Source organism: Citrus clementina, unplaced genomic scaffold (genome assembly GCF_000493195.1).
Source record: "Citrus clementina cultivar Clemenules unplaced genomic scaffold, Citrus_clementina_v1.0 scaffold_5, whole genome shotgun sequence".
Taxonomy (NCBI): Eukaryota; Viridiplantae; Streptophyta; class Magnoliopsida; order Sapindales; family Rutaceae; genus Citrus; species Citrus x clementina.
The window spans coordinates 885,440-906,546 of record NW_006262201.1 but is presented as its reverse complement, the minus strand read 5'-3'; the positions used below and the strand labels follow the sequence as shown (position 1 = coordinate 906,546).

The 21,107-nt window shown below is 32.0% G+C and overlaps 1 protein-coding gene across 1 annotated transcript; it reads right to left on the bottom strand.

Annotated features, from left to right (window-relative positions):
* Positions 1-17,580: 17,580 nt before the first annotated feature.
* LOC18040535 (protein NRT1/ PTR FAMILY 4.3) lies at positions 17,581-20,657 on the bottom strand. The gene is made up of 5 exons (XM_006431377.2): positions 20,415-20,657; positions 19,829-20,046; positions 19,079-19,519; positions 18,614-18,738; positions 17,581-18,501 (listed from the first exon to the last, which is right to left on the bottom strand). The coding sequence occupies exons 1-5, from the start codon at positions 20,542-20,544 to the stop codon at positions 17,598-17,600; spliced, it is 1,818 nt and encodes a 605-aa protein (XP_006431440.1). The 5' UTR covers positions 20,545-20,657; the 3' UTR covers positions 17,581-17,597.
* Positions 20,658-21,107: the final 450 nt, after the last annotated feature.

Genomic DNA, 21,107 nt, shown 5'->3' with positions numbered 1-21,107 from the left:
GAATTTGTGGGGTGAAGCTATTATTACAGCATGTCACATACATAATAGAATTCCTTTTAAAAAATTGCATGTTTCACCTTATGATATACGGAAAGAAAGAAAGCCCAATACAGAATACTTTAAAGTGTGGGGGTGTTCGGCTTTTTACAATTTTTAGGTCTCACAGCCTAAGGAGGTCAAAATTGAGTCCTAAAAGTTTCAAAAGCATTTTTTTTGGCTATGCAAAAAATTCAAAAGCCTACAAACTTCTTGATTTGGATTCAAGAGAGGTCATTATATCTCAGTCTCAACCACAGAAAAAATAGCGAGGACTAAGCATCGCAAAATGAAGAAGACGAGCCTCGACAATTAGCTTGGACTTTATGAACAGAAGGGGCTACATTATCAAATCGAACCTTATTACGAGACTTCCAAATAAGATAAAACATATAATAGCAAACAAAGAATATAAATATGCAATAATTGAGGACTAAAATCCACAATTATCGTAAAATGCCACAAGTCAACCACCGAACCACCCATAGGAGAAACGATGTTCAATTTGCACCCAACTGTTGCCCAATTGATGTTAATCGTCTCTTCCACCTCATTTTCTTTATTTTTTAATATGCCACATGCGCCTCTAAGTTCCTTTTGCCTTTTATCAATTACCACAAAAGAGTAGTTTCAGGGAGCGAAAAATAAAAATTAATTAATTTTGTTTACTTACTCCTGTAACTATTATCGTTTGATGGGTTTATTTGAGGATGGAAACGGACAAATTAAGGGTAATTTTGGAATTGATGGTGCATAATGAGGGCATGTTAAAAAAAAATTGAAATGAATTTGGGAAATGATGCTTCAATTTGGGCATATGTGTCTCTTCTCCTAGGCTGTGCTGGTTGCATGTCTTTGACAAATGGGCATAAAAGCACAGTTTTGTTTGTATTAGTCTTTGTTGGCCCAATGGGTTTAAGCAGATTTTGTTTGTTTTTTTTTTTTAAAAATGTATTTTATACGCAATCTTTTTTTTTTTTTGTCTTCTTTACAAAAGCGCGGAATAAGCTGAGGTTTATAATAATTTGAGATATTTTTATGATTGTCATTTTATGAAGGGGATAATCTAAAATTAATCATGATATTAGCAAAAAATGGTCAGATGATGAGACCACAGATACTGTCATATTGATGAGAGGTTTTTTAACTCTACATATATTGAAAGACCAAAATTCTATGACTTAAACATTTTTTTAACAAAATAATTAACAAATCAGTAGTGGTTATGGTTGAAAGTCGAGTTCATAAACTTACTAAGCAATGTGACTATTTTGACTATTTTAAAATGTGAGATTACAAATTTACTTTGTATATTTAAAAAACTAGGATGAAGTATCAGTTTCTAGTGCAGGAATTAGGTAACCAGTATTTGGAGTTTGTTTAAAAAAAAAAAAAAAAGATTCAAGAAGACCGAGCATCATTAAGTCGGCATGCATAGACTAACTTAATCAACACATAATTAGCACACAGTAATTTTATTTATTAATTTTTCTTTGAGGAAAACACAGAACTACATGAAAGTAAACAAAGAAAATCTCTTGCATGTATCAAGAGATCTTAACAATGCTCACACAATTGATACATAATAACAGTACCCATCTTTTTATTCAATTGAAAATAACAAAAAACAATAATGTCGCTTGCACTTAACCACTGTAATCAGGGTTTCTCCCGTATTGAGGGACATTAAGAAGATCAAGATCATTCACAACGTCGTCATCACCGGCACTAAAAAGAATTCCGAAACCCTCCGACCAATTGCTATTACCTGAAAGTTTCATATTAGAAAATAAATATTCATAAATGCATATATTAAAATAAGAACTGTAAATGATATCCAACTGAAATCAGCCTATAAACCTGCACAAGCCGTTTCCATATTCTTCAAAATTAGAAAGATCTCTGCTTTCGGGATCAAAACACAAAAAGTAATCAATAGTTGCTTTTGCGAGTTCTTGCTTCTGATTTAATTAAATATACATGCATGCATATATATAGGGAGAATGAAGTAACCATTGCGGATTACACCGAGACTAATCAAAATATTATTTTTGACTATTCTTTCAAAGTCGCTTTCATCCTCTCTACTTGGCCATCTGTTCTGTGGATGATTTTCATGCTGACGATAGTGCCAACGTGGCTGATTAATTACTAGCTAGATAACGGATTAACATCTGTTGAATATTTGTTGACGTTGAATATTTCCTACATTGATATAAATGGCTCACTGATTTATAAGCAGATAATATATATTAATATTACCTCTGGATACTATTCAATGAATGATGTGTGACAAATTAATATATTTCATTTGGAAAAATTGGCCTTTAATTTGTTGAATTTTAAAGAGAAAATTTGACCCTTCTATGCTTCCAGAATCGAAATTCAAAAGTAAATAAGTTGCTTTTGCGAGTTCTTGCTTCTGATTTGATACAGCATATATGCAACGCATTCGATCGTCCTCTCTGTATGGCCGGATGATTTTCATGCTGACGACAGTGTTAAAGGTGAGTGACTGGGAGTTAATTAGACTATTAGCAATTATATTATCTTTTCTTTCAAAATATAAATTTAATTTGGAAAACGTGGCCAGAAAGTGGTTGAGTTTCAAAGAAAAATGGTGCCGCCGGTGCTGATTCTGAAGAAAGAGACGTGCCGCATTCTTTGAATTATGAAGCCCAAATTGCTGAATTTGACAAAAGCCAATATCTGGAAAGGAGGCTCCCTTTGAGACTTGAGAGCAATTGCATCCCGATTCTTTGTATTCGACAGAGAAAGACAAAAGAAAGAAGAAAAAATTGTGAGTTTGTGAAGTGGAAAAAATCAAATTTTCATGTATAACTGGTATTTTCAAGTGTACTTTCTTAGCCATCGTTTCTCAAGATTAATATAAGTTCATGAGAGAAGTTAGAATTTACCACACGGCAAAGGATCTCAACACTAACCGAGGACATGAGCCAGTTCAACAACAACTGATCCTACCTTTTCCAAGCAGTAAAAGGTGGATTCTCTTGTGACTCATCAGTAGGATTTTCAGCTTCTTGAATAAGAAATCGATGCGGACAGATTTTAGTTCTATTAAGAAGACCTTCAAGTCCGTTAGCACAAACTGAAGAAAGGATCTGCGATTTCCAGAGCTTATAGTTAGATCTGTCCAATTTGATTGTATTTTTAAATGGTAAAAGATGAAGTAGATTGATTTGTGTTTGAATTCGTGTTTGAGGAAGCCATGGCAGATTAGATTGAGCTCTGATACCAAGTTAAGAACAGATATTATGGTGTTTGGACGCAGAGAAAATGTGAGAGTCAGAGAGAAAATGTAAGCGAGAGTTGAGAGAAAATGAAGAATGGAGTTGTAAGAAATTCTAGAATATTATACATCCACGCACTATGCACGTCAGTTGTATCTATGCCTTTCACACTAGATTCTTAACAAACTAGACTAACTCGCTGACTCAGCCTACACATCACCGTCTCTAACAAACTTAACTAACTCACACGTGTAACCAGCTCACTAATTATCTTAACAATTCAAATTAGAGAAAATGTGAAGAAAAAATAATTATTGATTCAATCAAGTTTAAAAGTTAAATTTATACAAAATCTTAATGACTAAATTTATGCAAAATTCTAATGACGTAAAAAGAACAAATCGAGAGTTTTGAAATGGACAAATTAAACGTAAAAAGGACAAATCGACTAATAAGTGTTAAATCCGGTTGAATTGGCCGAATGAATGCTTCGATTTGTACTCATTTCTTTAATACTACTAATAACGTTTTGGGTGCTGAAAAAAAAAAAAAGAAGAAAAATTTTAAGGAAAGTTAATTATGTGTCGAATGGTGTGCACGATAATTATAACATGAAATTTTTTTTATATAATTACATGTTGAATGAGTGTGCAAGATAATTATACGATGAAAATTTTTGTATAACTATATGTTGAATGCGCGTGCAAGATAATACATGATGAAAAATTTTTGTCTTCGTTTCTTTAAAACTACTAATAAGGTTTTGGGGTTAGGAAATTTGTCGCACTGAAGATAAAAAAAAAAAAAAAAAAAAGAATTTGTCTTTTTTTTAATTTAATTAAGAAATTAGCATCCTCTTAGTTGTATATAGTTTGTAAAAAGTGTTTTAATACTTGTAAAAGAAAGAAAATTGAAGTTATCCAACGTTCGAATATTTCTTATTCTGGGTAAATTTCTAGTTATTCTTTGCGAAATGACAATTTCAAATTATCCCTATCGGGTCACGAATAATGTGCGACAAATCAATATATTTCATTTGGAAAATTTTGGCCTTAAATTTGTTGAATTTTAAAGAGAAAATTTGGCCTTTCTATGCTTCCAATCAACTTAAAAAACTAAAATTGGAAGATAGAGAGCCGTAAACTAAAGTTTTGTCCCTGAAATGAAGACATATAAACGAATCATGCCCCAATCAACGTAATTAACAACACGTAAAGATCATAAAGCATAGACCAAGAATGAAAAAAATATAACCTCAAGAAAAGGCGTTAATTTCCACAATGCTCGAGCATTACGGATCATTCTTAGCTAGTAAAGTATAACAAATCGCACGGAATCTTGTAAATTGATCATCTATATTTTGTAAATTTTCAAAGCATTTATTTGATATATTTTTAATAAATAATCCAATAAATAAACTACGTTATATTTTTTAAATTTTAATTGAGAAAATGATAGATTGATTAGATTCACTGTAGATATAGATTTGAATGGAGAAGACTCAACATACAAAAGAAAAGTATCCCCTGCAATGTCAGAAATTGTCAAGAGACTGTGGCTGCGAGATCGGACAATAAAGAATCAAATGTAGAATTTTCAAGGTTTCACAAGCACTAAAGCACGTGTGGATCAGTGAGAGACACTTATCATTAGTTCCAAGGAAATCATAACAGTTCCAATTTTCAAACCAATTAAAATCTTGTAGACATCCGCATGAAAGATCAGGCTGTCAATTTATTATTTCGTCAAACTGATGGTCTGTAAAAGAATGATTTTGAATTTACCCCTTCAGATGATGCTCCTGGAACTGTGCTTGAATTTGATGGTCTACTGAAATTCCAGATGAGCCCATGGATGAGAGTTTTTCCTTTAAAATAGATGCGGTAACATCACATCAGCATGTCCGGTAGTATCATATTTCAACAGAACAATGTAATGGAGGCAAAACACTCAACGTTCAAGGAATTTGCCCACTTTTTCATTCAGAATGTATGCACAAATACAACACGCCAAAGATGTTATTAAGATCCATAAAACCAGAGAGGCTTCCAGGATGTTTACAAGAAATTGGGTAAAAGAAGTTATCCATAGACTGATCCCCTCGTAAAACATAAAATCCAGATTCGATAAACATTTACCTGAAGATCCCATTGCACTTTGTAGAACTGCAAAGAGCTGTTTCCCTCCTTCTCTGGTGTACGCAGCTCGATGCTTAATATTGTCACCACCTGTGAAATTCTGTCACAGCAGAACTACGCTCACACTTGAGGCATTAACAAGCTATTCATAAATGAACGGAAGCGAAAGTGCTCTCAACTGCAAACAATAGGGCCGCTAAAGTGGATCTTGGGTGAACTTCTAAAGTTCTAATCCTAATTGTGTGCGCTTGGTCAGAATATCGGTAAAAATTAAGGACATAACCAGATTGGCAGCTCAACCCATGTGCTAATTAAATCACAACCATCAGAGACAATATACCTTTTCTACAGTATAAAAACTGACTTCATAGTAATTGTAACATGGGAAACAAAATTAACGTCTATAGCCATCATTCTTTTCTTTTGAGAAACAAAAAGAATAAAAAATTAACTTACAAACAGGCTCAAAAAAAATTTGCTTGCATCGGAGGTCTATTAGGATTAGCTCTCACTCTTGTCTTCCAAACTTGAAGTCATCCATCCCTGCAGAGAGTTACAAATAATTGTAACATGGGAAGCCATGCAACTGAGGTAATTGATTGGGAACCCACTTGTATACTGCAATAGCAACAAAATGTAAACCACTTAAGGTAATGTTACAGAAAAGCAGAAACTAATTTTGCATTAAGAACATATATAGATAGATATTTACGAAATTACAATAGTAAAGATCCCAGGACGTTGTAATGCAGAAAAGAGTAGGAAAAGAAAAAGGCAGAATGAATAGTTCTGACACGGAATAAATTAATATTATTATGTAATCGACAATGATCATAACAACTAGCGGACCAACCGCAGGAGAAACCAAGTTTCTTCAAATTAATTGTTCTACATGAAAATGAGGTAATTCATGGGTGGCGCTTTAGAAAATGAAGCAATGTTCAGAATGGATGAACGTTTTGCTCTGGCGATCTCGATGGCTGCCTCGGCCTTGGCTCCAAAAGAATTAACCTCTTGATTCGTATAAGTCGAAAATTCACCTTCGGTTTTCGATTTCTTTAACTCTTCTTGTAATTTTAGAAGTAAATAAAATAAGATGTTTTTAAATTAAAAAAATGAGCGGTTTCGTGTAACGTGCAGCACACCATTACGGATGTTATGGAAAATAATAATTTTAGAGCCACAAACATGTGGGGGTATAATTATGTACGAGCTTTGTTTTAAATTTAATTATGTTGTGTGAGTGTATATATATATATACACATATATATTGAGTGCTTAACTGGTGAGGGTTATTGCACTTTATTCAATTGTGGGAAATTTATTACACCATATTATATAACAATGTAATGTTATCACTATGTTGCGCCATATGAATTTTGTTGCACACTTAGTCTTAGGTGTATATAGTTTACAAAGAGGTTCTTTAATACTTGTGACAGAAAGAAAATTGAAGTTATCCAATGTTGGAATGTGTTTTCGTTTTCTACATAACGTTAACAAACGATGTTCAGATGATGAGATTAGATATATTGACAAGAGATTTTGAACTCTACATATATTCAAATACCAAAATTCTATATTTTTTTTTCTTTTAACAAAGTAATAAACAAATTAGCAGTGATTATGGCTGAAAGTCAAGTTGATAAACCTACTAAACAACTTGACTATTTTGACTATTTTAAAAGCTGAAATATTAAAAGTTAAATGAAGGATCAGTCTCTACTTGCAAGAATTCGCTAACCAATATGTGGAGTTTGTTACATAAAAAGATTCAAGAAGGTCGGGCATCATTAAGTCAGCAAGCACAGACTAACTTAATCAACACATAATTACCACACAATAATTTTATTTATTAATTCTCCTTTTCAGGAAAATACAGTACTACATAAAAGTAAACAAAGGAAATCTCTTGTATATATCAAGAGATCTTAACAATACTCATATAATTGACAAGTAATAACGTGCCAATCCTTTTATTCAATTACATATAACACAAAGCAACAACATTGCATTCACTTAACCAGTGTGATCAGCATTCCTTCCGTATTGAGGGACAGCAAGAAGATCGAGATCATTCGCAACATCATCATCAACATTAATGCTAAAGAAAATAATTGCAAAACCCTCTGACCAATCGTTCTTACCTGAAATTTCATATTAAAAACAAATATTCACAAATGCAGACATTGAAATAAGAACTATAAATTAAATTATATTCAGTTGAAATTAGCCTATATACCTGCACAAATAGTTTCCATATTCCTTAAATCGGAAAGATCTCTACTTCCGGAATCAAAACTCAAAAAGTAACCAATAGTTGCTTTTGCAAGTTCTTGCTTCTGATTTAATGTAATATACGTGTATATATACGTAGAGAGAATGAAGTAACCATTACGGATTACTCTAAGACTAATCAAAATATTATTTTTGACTATTCTTCCAACATCGCGTTCATCTTCTCTACTTGGCCATCTGTTCTGTGGATGATTTTCACGCTGACGACAGTGCCAACGTGGATGATTAATTACATCTATTGAATATTTGTTAACGTTGAATATTTCCTACATTGATATAAATGGCTCACTGAATTATAAGCAGATAACATATATTAATATTACCTTTGAATAGTATTCAATGAATGATGTGTGACAAATTAATATATTTTCATTTGGAAAATTTGGTCCTTCTATGCTTCCAGAATCAAAATTCAAAAGTAAATAAATGCAACGCATTCGATCGTCCTCTCTGTTTGGCAGGATGATTTTCACGCTGACGGCAGTGCCAAAGGCGGGCGATTGGAGCGTAGTTAAACAAATAGCAGTAATATTATCTTTTATTTCAAAATATAAATTTAATTTGGAAAATGTGACCAAAATGTGGTTGAATTTTAAAGAGAAATGGTGCCGCCTTTGTTTTTTTTTTTTTTTTTTAAAAAAAAAGAAAGTATGCCTTTCAATAGATTAACTGGAAAACAAAACACATGATGTCTGTTGGAAATTCATCCAACCATATTACAGTTTCGTTCCTTCGCAAGGCTAACTTAGCCAAAGCATGAGCTATGCCATTACAAGTTCTGGGGATATGTTGAGCTTTGAAATTCTGGAAATTCTTCCTATTTTTCAGAATGGAAGAATTTCCAGAATTTCAGAGATAACCCGGAAAATTTCAGACATATTACTTGTCCTCTTGGTAACTAGTTCAACTACTTCTAATGAATCAGATTCAAAAATCCTAGCAGTAACACCAACTCTTGATGCTATCTGTAAGCCCCACTCCATGGCTGCCGTAATATTATATTTTATTTCAAAATATAAATTTAATTTGGAAAATGTGACCAAAATGTGATTGAATTTTAAAGAGAAATGGTGCCGCCTTTGTTGATGATTCTGAAGAAAGAGAAGTGCCGCATTCTTTGAATTATGAAGCCAAAATTGCTGAATTTGAAAAAGCCAATATTTGGAAAGGAGGCTCCATTTCAGAGCAAGCGCATCCCGATTCTTTGTATTCGACAGAGAAAGACAAAAGAAAGAAGAAAAAGTTGTGAGTTTATAAGGCGGAAATAGTCAAATTTTCATGTATAAGTGTTATTTTCTCGGTTTTGGCTTTTGAATGAGAGAGAAGTTGTTTTTCTCCTAGCATATAAGGGAGAGAGAATAATTATTCACTCCTTGTATTTAAAGAGAAGCGCTGTAATCCTTATTTAAATTGTGAAATCCCTTTACGTTTATTTATTTGGAATTTTTCCATCCAATAGTTATGTGTCCTATTTTTACCCCCATTATTCATAAATTTTACTTCAGTTGTGTGTCAATCTTAAGTGGATTTTGGCTAACAAAAAAGTGTTTGTGTATTTCTAATTAAGTCGGAAAGATCATGCAGTGGGTAATAATTTCCCTATTTTAAAAAACTAAAATTGGAAGATAGAGAGCCGTAAACTAAAAGTTTTATCCCTGAAAATGAAGACACATAAACGAATCATGCCCCAATCAACTTAACAACACGTAGAAATCGTAAAGCATAGACCAAGAATGAAAAAGTATAACCTCAAGAAAAAGGCGTTAATTCCCACAGTGCTCGAGCATTACGAATCATGCTTAGCTGGTAAAGTATAACAAATCGCACGGTATCTTGTAAATTGATCATCTATATTTTTGTAAATTTTCAAATCATTTATTTGAGATATTTTTAATAACATAATCCAATAAATAAACTACATTACATTTTTTAAAATTTTAATTGAGAAAATGATAGATTCTAGGGATGGGGAAACTCAATCCAACCTGATTGACCCAACCCAACCCAATCTAACCCAATTTAATTTTTACGGGTTGAGTGGGTTATTATAGGTTAATTGGATCAATTTTTTGAACCCAATCAATAATTGATTTGGGTTAGGTTAATGATGATGAACCCATGTAACTCAACTCAACCCACATAAATAATAATAATAATAATAATAAGATAATTCTCAATTGCAAAATCCTAAAAATCGAAACAACTATTCTATTTTTTATCCTTTTTTATTCTTTTATAAAAGAGATTAATTTGTTCTTATATCTACTACTCTAGATTCTAACTCTAAACCTAAAATCTCTCTCTTAAATCTCAATTCTCAATCAACTAAGGTACTTTTCTGATTTATTCATGTTATATTATTTTAGTTTTCTTTATCAAATACTAGATAGTGAATAAAATTTTCATAATATAATATTTTTATTTTTTATTTCAATAAGTTTTATTTTAACTTTCGTATCTTTTTTTTATTTAATTTTTAATTTTAATTTGACTTCAAATCTTTAACCCAACCCAATAATTTAAGGGTTGGATTGGATTGGGTTGAACATGATTATTTAATTGAATTGAGTTGGGTTTATCTCAACCCATTCAATAATGGGTTGGGTTGAGTTTTCACAAACCTTATCCAATCAAACCCATATCCACCCCTAATAGATTCATTGTAGATATAGATTTGAATGGAGAAGAGTCAACGGTATTGTAGGTCTTTGTAAATAAAGGTTTTGAGCTAATTAAAAACCGATCCTTCCACAAGATTGATTAACAAATTCTCTCACAAAGGAAAGAGGAGACAAATGCTAGAGTTCCTTTGAAGCTATCAAAATACTTTTTTTTTTGTTCTCTCATGAATCAATAACTGACTTGAGCATCGAAATACATTTACAAATATCAGCCTAATGCTAAATTTTGAGAGCTTGATGATGAAGGACAAATTCGTCATTTTCAAAGATATTGAAGGAATTATGCTCTTTCATAACCAATCACTTTGCAACTATGCCTTTTAAACTGCAATCACAGTGTACAGATCCTAAAGGGAGCGTCAATCTATTGGATCCAAATCCTCTGGTTAAGAGATTAATGAAAGAAACGGATTCTATTTTTAACTAATTTGTCACTTTCACGCTATTCTTCATCTAATTTTATTAATTCTGTTATTACAATTTATAGGATTTGGCTACTTTTCATAATCCGTAAGTACAGCTCTCACAAAATGAATAATTCTATCATTCAGAATGGATGAATGTTTTGCTCCGGCGATCTCGTTGGCTGCTTCAGCCTGGGCTGCAAAAGAATCAAACTCTTGATTCGCATAAGGCAGAAATTCACCTTCAGTTTTCGATTTCTTTAATTTTTCTAGTAATTTTAGAAGAATTTAAATAAAATAAAATGTTTTTAAATTTTAAAAAAAATGGAGCCATTTTGTGTATTGTGCCACACACTATTACGGATGTTATCGAAAATAATAATTTTAGAGCCACAAACATGCGGGGGTATAAATATAATTATATACCAGCTTTGTTTTAAATTTGATTATGAATTGAGTGTGTAAATGTATATGACCGCTTAACTGGTGAGGATTCTCACACTTTAATAAAGTGCAGGAAATCTATTATGCCATATGGTATAACAATGTAATGCTATTACACTGTTACGCTATATAGTATAACAATATAATTCTATTACGCCGTTACACCATATAGCATAGCGTAACAGCTTTCTTAAACTTTAATATAGTCCTAATTTCTAGACTGGATGATGTAAATATTACTTTCTCCGTTAAGCGATTTCATCCCCATTGCCGTGTGTCTTTTACTGTGGAGATACTAGGGTGGTTAATCCGGATATGTATCATCAAAAGTGGAAGCTAATATCTGTAGTATGTGAAGATATTCCATTGAATATGAAGACAGGGAAAATATATGATTAAAGGTGGTTCAAAGAAGTACGATGTTCAATTTTCCCCCAAAAATTACCAAAAGGAAAGCTGATTCAATGAAGTTTAGAAGTTAAATTCATACAAAATTTTAAAGATAAAAAAATGAATATATAGATAATCGAAACGGACAAATTGAGGATAACTTTAGAATTGACGAGGCATAATGAGAGAATTTTGAGTTACTTCGAATTTGGGCTAACAACACTGATACTTGAGCATCTCTAAAAGACTCTTCAAATAAAATTTTACTTTTTATTTGAAAAGTCGTATCAATATTAAACACTCCAAAAGACACGTTAATTTAAATTCTTCAAATACGATTAGTTTCCTACTCTTCAATATTGCCAAGTGAGTTTCTCCCTCTTCCATTAATATTTTATTATTATTTATTAAAAAGATACGACTGCAACAATTATTATTTATGTTTCATTTCAAAAACATAACAGCAATTCAATTTAATAATAGAAAGATTGGATTAAAATAATGTTAACTTATTCTTATTTGATGAGTCTTTTGGAGGAGATTGTATCTTTCTATCTACTTATTTACCACATCAGTAAGCAAATTAATATTTGAAGAGTACAATCTAAAAAGTCTTTTGGAGATACTCTTACCCCAGGTCAAACCTCGAATCTTTAGAAAACAATGCCGTTTTGAGAATTAATTTTTTTAATTAAAAAAATGCTATTTGCACGTACCCATGACTTAACTTCTACTCTCTCTTTTCATTTTCGTTTCCTCTTTCTTCCCAACTACAAACCCCCTTAATTGTTTCTTCAACTAGTAAAATGAGACTGCACCATGAGCAATTTATGAAAAAGAAAGTAAGAAGGTAAAGTTCAAACTTTCAATTACACATTTATGAAAATGGAAAAAACACTTGCACATTCATAATCTTCAAATTTTGTCATCCTCTTCTTCACGACATTACACTTCGTTGCTCAATACAAGTGTCAAAAGAATCAACTCAAAGTCAAAGTGTGATGAGGATAAAAAATCATATGACAGTTTTTTGAAGGAATCAACTCAAAGTCAAAGTTTTTTGAATGATTCAACTGTTCCTTCAATCTGAATTATATTCACAAGAAAACCCAAGATCTCCATTTTTCATTGGTACAATAAACCCAAACTCTGAAGGATTAAAATCAACCAAAGATCGAAGCACTACCTCAAGTGCAGAAGTATCACGTTGGTGTGGCCGTTGCGTGATGGCTGTCGTTGGTGGTAGTGGCGGTGGCTGATTTGCAGGCGGATTGTGGATTATGAATAGCTGTGAGTTGTGCACAATTTCACACGTGATGGCTGTGAGGAAGGAAAAGAGAAATAACTTGACAAAACGGTGCGTTTTTTCCATTGAGTAAAATAACATGTTTAATTTGGGGTTTGACTCGGAACAAATATCATTTTCCTTTGAGCTAATGCTCCACTTCGTCCAGGAAGACCTAACAAAAGAAGTAAACTTGAAGTGTCGCAAAAGACTGAGATGGAAAACAAAATGGAATTCACCGTATTTTTATCACGTTCAACTCGACAAAACAAAAAGTAAACTTATTCATAAATGAATATATTAAAATAGTTTTATAAATAATATTTAACTGAAATTAGCCCCGAAAAAAATAATAATCATAATAACTGCCCATTATGGGTAGAGCAAATTGAGTTTAAAAAATTTGAAGCACATGCCACCACACACTCTTCCTGCAACCATGGTATTATTGTTTAATGGGGCTATTTCGGAATTGAGACGGACAACGGGTGGGTGATTTTAGAATTGATTGGGGTATTCAGAAAGAGGGATGAAGCCGATGACGTTTCCGAGTTCTAATTGAGGCAAATGTTTTTCTTCTTCTCGGAGCGGGTTGCATGTCTTTGTTGTCGAAATGGGCTTAAAATTGGAGTTTTGTTTGGATCAGTCTTTATTGGCCCAACGGGTTTAAGCAGGTTTTGATTTTATAAAACGAACAAATAACGCCATGTAATTTATATGCAATTTCTTCGGGTAAAAATCTATTTAGTTCTTATATTTTAAAATTAGTATTTATTTAATTTTTATATTTTTAAAAATAACTTAAAATATCTCTACTGTTAAAGTATTAATGCTCATACTGAAACTTTTTATTTTTTTTGGCTTTACTTTTACAATATTACCCTTTTCTAATAATTTTTTATTTGGACAATAATAAAAAGAAAATAATTAAATTATCAATTTAACCCTAAAAAATTTAAAAAAATTATATTAATTTTAATTTTCAAAAATTGTATGCAAACTACCAAATGTGCAAATGGTGCTTAAAAAAATTAATTTAATTTTTTTAGGGTTAAATTGATAATTTAATTATTTTTTTATTAATGTCCAAATAAAAAATTATTATAAAAGGGTAATATTGTAAAAGTAAGCCAAAAGAAATAAAAATTAACGGTATGGATATCAATACTTTAACGGTAGGGATGTTTCAAGGCATTTTTAAAAATACAGGGACTAAATGGATACTAATCTTAAAATGTAGGGAGTAAATGAGTTTTTACCCCAATTTCTTCTAGTGAATGGTCTTTGGCAAATAATTTATCTCATCAGCGTGTACTTCTCAATTAATTCTATCTATTTTTAAAATTACCATTATTCATCACTTTTTTTTTCTTTTAATATCTACTCAAGTTCTTCGGGTGAACTTTCTAAACCAAAATTTTCAGTTGTTAATATGACCTTTTTTTAACTCACTGTGATACTGTAAAAAGCATGTTAATGTTATTCTATCTTATGTTTGAGATCTTCAAAATTGTGATAAGCCACTAAAAAATCTTTTTCTTTGAACCACATGTGAGATATTTGACCCATATGTCGAATAAGGACCACAAAAAATTACAAATTTTTAATTCGGGTCTAAAGAAGACACTTGAAGAACTTGAATAAGACCTGTTAGAAAAAATGATAAATAAAGGTAATTCTAAAGATATATGTGGTTAACTAAAGTTGATGAGATAAACTGAAGGATTAAATATCACTCCTCTTATCCTTTTTTTTCTCATTTTGATAGTTTTCATCACAAGTTTATTTGAATAATAATAATTTGCTTCAATGCGACCTAACCTTTAATTGAAATTTTTCGATTGAAAATTCACTTGTTTTTTATTGAAAATTTTGTTTCCTTTATTGATAACCAATCGGTGTGATTTGATCAGCTTTTAAGTTTTAACCACTGATTCATTTTTGTTTTTATTCGAAGTGTTCATGTAAACTTAATTTTGGATTTGAGGGGCCAAAATGCCAATTAATACCGCATGATTGGACATATCATAATGCTAGCTTGAGCAAACACACTTAAAAAAAAATTAATTTTGACTGTTAAGTAGATGTACTAGATGAGAAAGATAATAATTGTGTTTATAGCTTTATAATTTCATTCAAAGGGGGAAATGAAAAGGCAATAAGGTCATGGCTTGTTACGATAGAGTCATAAATTATTTTATAAAATTTGATATGCAAAAATATTATTGATTGAATTAAAAATAAATTAAATAGGTCATTTTTTGATGTTCTAATCCAACTAACAGTGTTACGTCAGTTCTATTCATAAAAAATAGTTTGTGCAAAGAATTTATAACTTTAATAGTACGCTACCTATCAATTTTTATTAGTTTGGGTTTTCATTTAACTAATATACTTATACCACGGTACCACCTCACAAAATGTTTATGTCTCTAGTATTGTTACTTTACCAAAAAAATAAAAAAAATATATATATATTCATTGTGGTCTATAATTAACTGTCAAATTATCTGTTTCTTTATCCTTTAATCACTTCGTGACATAGTGCTGGTTATAGTGGTGCGCACAATAATCTGGCTCATGACTTGATGCTAGATTAATACTGTTTAGATGGGGCCGGACCATATCTGTGACATATCCAGAAAAATAACTTATCAGATTAAATTACATAGCAACAAAATATGAAAATTAAGGGGATAAATTAAACAATAGTAAACCACTTATATGGGTTAATGTGAGTTTTATTTTTTAAAAAAAATTAAAGCGTGGGCTTTTATAATTTTGAAAATTAAAATTAAATTTTATGGGCTTATGAGTTTATAGACTTATTTTTATAAATTTAATAGAGGCTACTTTAATACATTTAACAGAGACTAATTAATAATTTAAGTAATTTTCTCTTTAATATTTTTTTGAAATTATATTTTTTCAAGCCTGCACTAGTCATGAGGTGGATTCGCATCTAGGACAATATCTGTTCCCTTATTTTTCTCAACAATTTCATGAATATATTTATCTAGCCATTGTTTGTATGAGATCTTATTCACAGCAATGGTGAATCAAGGATTTTCAGCTGCAACCGCAAAGACATGTGTGAGACATGTTCCTCGCAAAAAGTTTTTGATTGACGAAACAAGGAAATGGGAACAGTTTTGGTGTGCTTTTTCAAAAATCACTTTTCTTTTTTTGACTTTTACGATTAGAGGTTTGATTATGTTCCATATCCATATATCACATCTAGGAATAGCCACAAGGAGGGGAAAGGATCGGCATCCGTGCCCATCTCTGATACTCTGTTTATATGTTTCTATATCTCTTGTTCTTTTCAAAATTATTTGAGAGGAGGATGGGATCTCAAATAAGAAAAGGAGATTTTTGAGGATAATCGATCTCTAAATAGCTAATACTTTTCCAATCCTGATTTAATCATGCTAAAGTAAAAGTACAAAATCATATTACCAATACAAAAAAAAACTAAAATAAACTACAGCAATTAAAATCATTTTCATCAAACTAAGTCAATGCTATCAATATTACAGGATAATCTATAAAGTTAAGCAAAAGTAGAGATTCCTAATTGAACAAATCCATAAAAATCACATGGCATAAATCATCAACAAAAGTATCTTCGTTAATTTTTAAGTGTTTACATTACTTATTATTTTTATAACTATTATGACATTTATTATTTACATCCATATCGTTCTAATTTAAATTTAAGAGTATTTACTAAAGTTTTTAGAAGAAATAAAACAAAAAAATAAAAATAGATACGGGAAATCAGGAGAGGGTGAGGATTTCACCAAATCTCTGTCCCCTCTCTAAATAAAATATTAAGAATTAAATTATCTCTATCTTTTTATTAAATAAAAAATTACATATAAAATTATTTTCATACCCTCTCTAAATAAGAAAAATTCATCAAATATGTGCCGCGGAAATTTTTACCATCCCTTGCGTCAAAGAGTTTACTAGATTTCCTCCAAATTAATGACTCTTCCATCAAGTAAGAAAGAACCTGCTACCCACCACTCATTTATTCAAAAGAAAATGAAAAGGTCTTCAGGATAAAAGTATAACATTGGAAAAAGGAATAAGGATAATGCATTGAATCTTAATTTAATCAAATGGGATTTTACCTAACATGCTATCCTCATAGATTAATTTGGGATCCTTATTAAAAAGTGCAACTTAATTCTTTTACTTACTACTTAAAAACTCCAACCCCTCACCAACGAGGTGTTGGTTCAGCTAGCGCCGGCTGAACCTCTTAAGTGGCTCAATTGGAATTGTTCCCTAGTTTGAGTCTCCTGGGAGTCGCCCTCGTTGGGAGGGCTTTATTGGCACCCAGCTCGAATCCAGAGTAGTCGAGGTCCAATGTAGTCGCTGGACACCGGATGGTTAAGACCAAAAAAAAAAAACTCCAACCCCCCCCCCCCCCCCCCTTTTTAACGTAAAAGATTGAATTCGCTTAAACTTTAAGATGCTATATATCAACAAAATAACGTACATTAGGATTAACTAAAGTAGGATATTGATAATATTATTCTTGTGGCATTTAATTTACTTTACTTCTTTACATCAAATTATGCCTCTCCGGCATAATTTGTTTCATAGTTTCTTTAACTAACACAAAAAAGAAAAAAAAAACATTTTTATCATATAATTAATTAAAGTATGTTTTCATTGATCTCCAATGATTTTGAATTGTTAAAGCCATAGTGATTGGTGATGATGAAGCCCTCTCCATTTTTCTCATTCTGCTGTGTGTTCATTGGAGATGAATTTTTAGAATGCCATCTTGACCAAAAGAGATAGTTGATGAAATTGAGGAAGCTGAGGACTGCTAGCAGCCAGTAGAAAAGATCAAGCCTGTCTTTGTTGATATCATTTTCACTTAGCCAACCTCGATTTGAAGAACTTGAAGTCACCTTGTTTACGAAGGAAACTAGCAATGAGCTTAAGTAGAATCCAAATGAATATGAGCAATAGGTCATTGCTGTTAAAAATGCTTGCATCCCTTTTAAGGATTGTTTGTAGAAGAACTCAATAAGGCCAACTGCTGTAAACATTTCTGATAATCCGAAAATCAGGAACTGAGGGGTGATCGAAAATATTGATAAGGTTTTGCCTGAATCCAATGCTGAGTCTCTTCTTTTTTTCTCCATCAGGGCAGCAGAAATCATTGAAAATGTTGCCAAAAAAAGGCCAAACCCGATGCGTTGCAAAGGGGAGATACCGGATTCATGGCCTGTGTATTTTCTCGCCAAAGGCACGAAAAATTTGTCGTATAATGGAACTAGAATGACAAGCATAATGTAAGGGATCGATTGAAGGGAAGCTGGAGGGACATGGAAATTTTTGGTGAGCTTATTGTTCATGGCACTTCCTTGCTGTACTGAAAACGTTTGAAGCTGAGCCAATATGGTGTTGAAAATAATGGTGCAAGCGAAAATCGGAACAACTGAAATCAGTACTTTAACTTGCTCAACTTGAGTGACTGTGCATAATCTCCACGGACTTTCTTTTTTATTAGTCCCATCTTCAACTTTGATGCAAGCTTTATCCAAGAACCTGGAAATTTTGAAAGCAATCGGGGTCTAAATGCATTCTGTAAACAATATTTTTAATAAAACAATAAATATGGGATGTGAAAGGTGTTAATTACACTTTCAACATTATTTACCTGAATCTCTGTGTAAGAAATACACTTCCAGAGTCATTTGGCACATTGTTTTGATTTAATCCATGAAGCATTTGTGGGTTAGATGGACAAATTTGCTTTCTCTTTAACATCGCTGCCACAAAAACCTGAAAACAAAAATTATAAAATTAACACAAAAAAATGTAATTATTCAGCAGATTATGATCCGTTGAGGATAAAATAATTATTAATTCTACGACAATATAATACATTGTATAGACAACTTTTTTACGACACTAAGTCAGCAGACAGCTTTTCATTTCTTGTCTAGATAACCTTATATTATTCAACAAGCACCCATTAGTATGTTACCTTTTTAATTTTTTATTGCCATAAGCAAACAAATTTACAGACAAGATTTGGTTTTTGGGAACATGCAATCAAGATCAAAAGAAATTAAATTGTATATTCATTGTATGCTAAGAAATAAAAGCGCTTGCTTATTACTTGAGCTATGGGGGTGAAAATGCTTCCTTGAGGCCGTTTGTTTCTGTAGTAAAGTGTGCCAGAAACCACGCCGAACAAGCCCAGTGCCATGGCAGCCGCGGAGACTCCGAAGCCAACGTCCATGCCGGAGTGAGTTTGTACCCAAACAAGAACAGTTAGGGCTACCAATTCACCTGTGGAGAAGGCAAAATATGCAGCATTAAAGTAAGATGAGAGCTTCTTGGACTGCTTAGGGTTGCTTTGATCAAACTGGTCAGCCCCATGAGCTATCATGTTGGGTTTAACACACCCACTGCCTATTGCCACCAAATACAATGCCAAGAAAAATATTGAGGCCTTAAATCCCTTTGCTTCTTCACAGTTTTCTGAATCCGTTACCATGTTGCATTTGGGTGGCTTTAGTTGAGGAAGGTGAGCTTGAACTGAAAGCAATATGAAACCCTGAAAATTATTTGCATTAGAATCAAAATCATTATCAATTTTCGTTATCCAGCAATAGTATGTGTTTGTGTATATATGACATAAATGTACTAATTATATACAGATAATATAGTAGCTCTGATGTATTCTTAAATGCGCTCTCTGTACGTACATGCATGGAATCATGTTGTATATATAAAAACACTCACGTGCTTTGATTCCAATGGCTAGTTGTACTTGTAAATACATCCTATATGCAGAAGATATATATAAGAGAGAGAGAGAGAGAGGAAAATGGAAGGGTTGAATTTGAAAGAGGAAAAAACTTACAGAAAGTTCAACAAAGCCAAAGATAAGCATGGTCCAGAAGCTACCAAGAAAAGAATCAGAAAGATAGCCACCAAGGAGGGCCAAGAGAAAGACAGTTCCAATAAAGTTTGTCACAATATTTGCGGAATTTGACAAAGAGAAGTGCATTTCATTTATCACATATGTTATAAGGTTGTTCCCAACTGCTGCGATTGCCATAATCTCAAATGCTTGTAAACCTGACAATATTATTACACAATTCACAATCAAAAACCTTATCATAATTTGTAAAGAAAATAGTGGGCAGTCACAATAATTAGAGAGAGAGTTTAAACCGATAATATATATAATTTTTCTTTCTCAAAATTTATTACACCCACTAATATGAAAAATAACTTTATGAAAAAAAAATAAAAGAAAAACCATCTTAAGAAAAATTCTCAAGAAAATTACTTTCAATCCTCTAGCAACCACCAGAAACTATATATATACATGATGCACTATATGTAAATTAATAGATATGCATGTTAATCTACTACGCAAGCAGACAGATAAATAAATAGATAGATAGATCCATATGTCAATATGTATGTATATAAAGAGATACCAAGAACGAAAACAGCAGCTTTCATTCCTCCATGCTTGTTAGGGTTTGAGGGTCTGCCTTTCCAATCAACAGTGCTCTCTTCAACCTCCATGCCTTTGTTGTTGTTTTGCCTTCTTGCTTCCATTTCCATTTTGTTTTTCTCTCTCACACACAGAAACTAGCAGTTTCTGTTTTCTCACACTCTAAGGTTGAGAGAAAGATAGCAAATAAAAACTTTGCAAGTATTTTAGAAATTGTTGTCTTACTCTATGCTGAAATTGAGGCATGTGGGTTGCTCTAAATTTATAATCTCCAAGTTGCCACAAATTCCTTACAAGATTCTTTGCAAAATCAAAACTCAATGAGAATTTCAAGCCCCACATGCACTCTCACCACGTGGATAACACTTGTTCTAGACAAAGAGTAGACGATTTTGCTAATTTTTTAATTTTTTTTTCGGTTTTTCAACTTTTTTTAAAGGGTATTTGAATCATATTTTCAATTCATTGAATGTCGTGTCAATGATTTGTAATTTTGCGTTGGATAGAGTTGACATACACATAAGGTTTGCTTCTCGGCCTCTCTTTGATTGGTGGTCCATGCCATATGCCCCTATGTATTGTTTAATGTAATATTCTCCCCTTTTTTTAATTCATTTAAGATTATATCAAATCATTTTCAATTAATTTTAGACATGATTGATTTAGTTTAATC

Excerpts from the sequence above, each read along its gene's own strand:
- LOC18040535 (XM_006431377.2), bottom strand. The coding sequence starts at position 20,544 with ATGGAAATGGAAGCAAGAAGGCAAAACAACAACAAAGGCATGGAGGTT. Across the intron at positions 19,520-19,828 it reads TTGGCTTTGTTGAACTTTCT|GGTTTCATATTGCTTTCAGT; the intron begins GTAAGTTTTTTC and ends AATAATTTTCAG. Across the intron at positions 18,502-18,613 it reads TTTCTTACACAGAGATTCAG|GTTCTTGGATAAAGCTTGCA; the intron begins GTAAATAATGTT and ends CAAAATTTCCAG.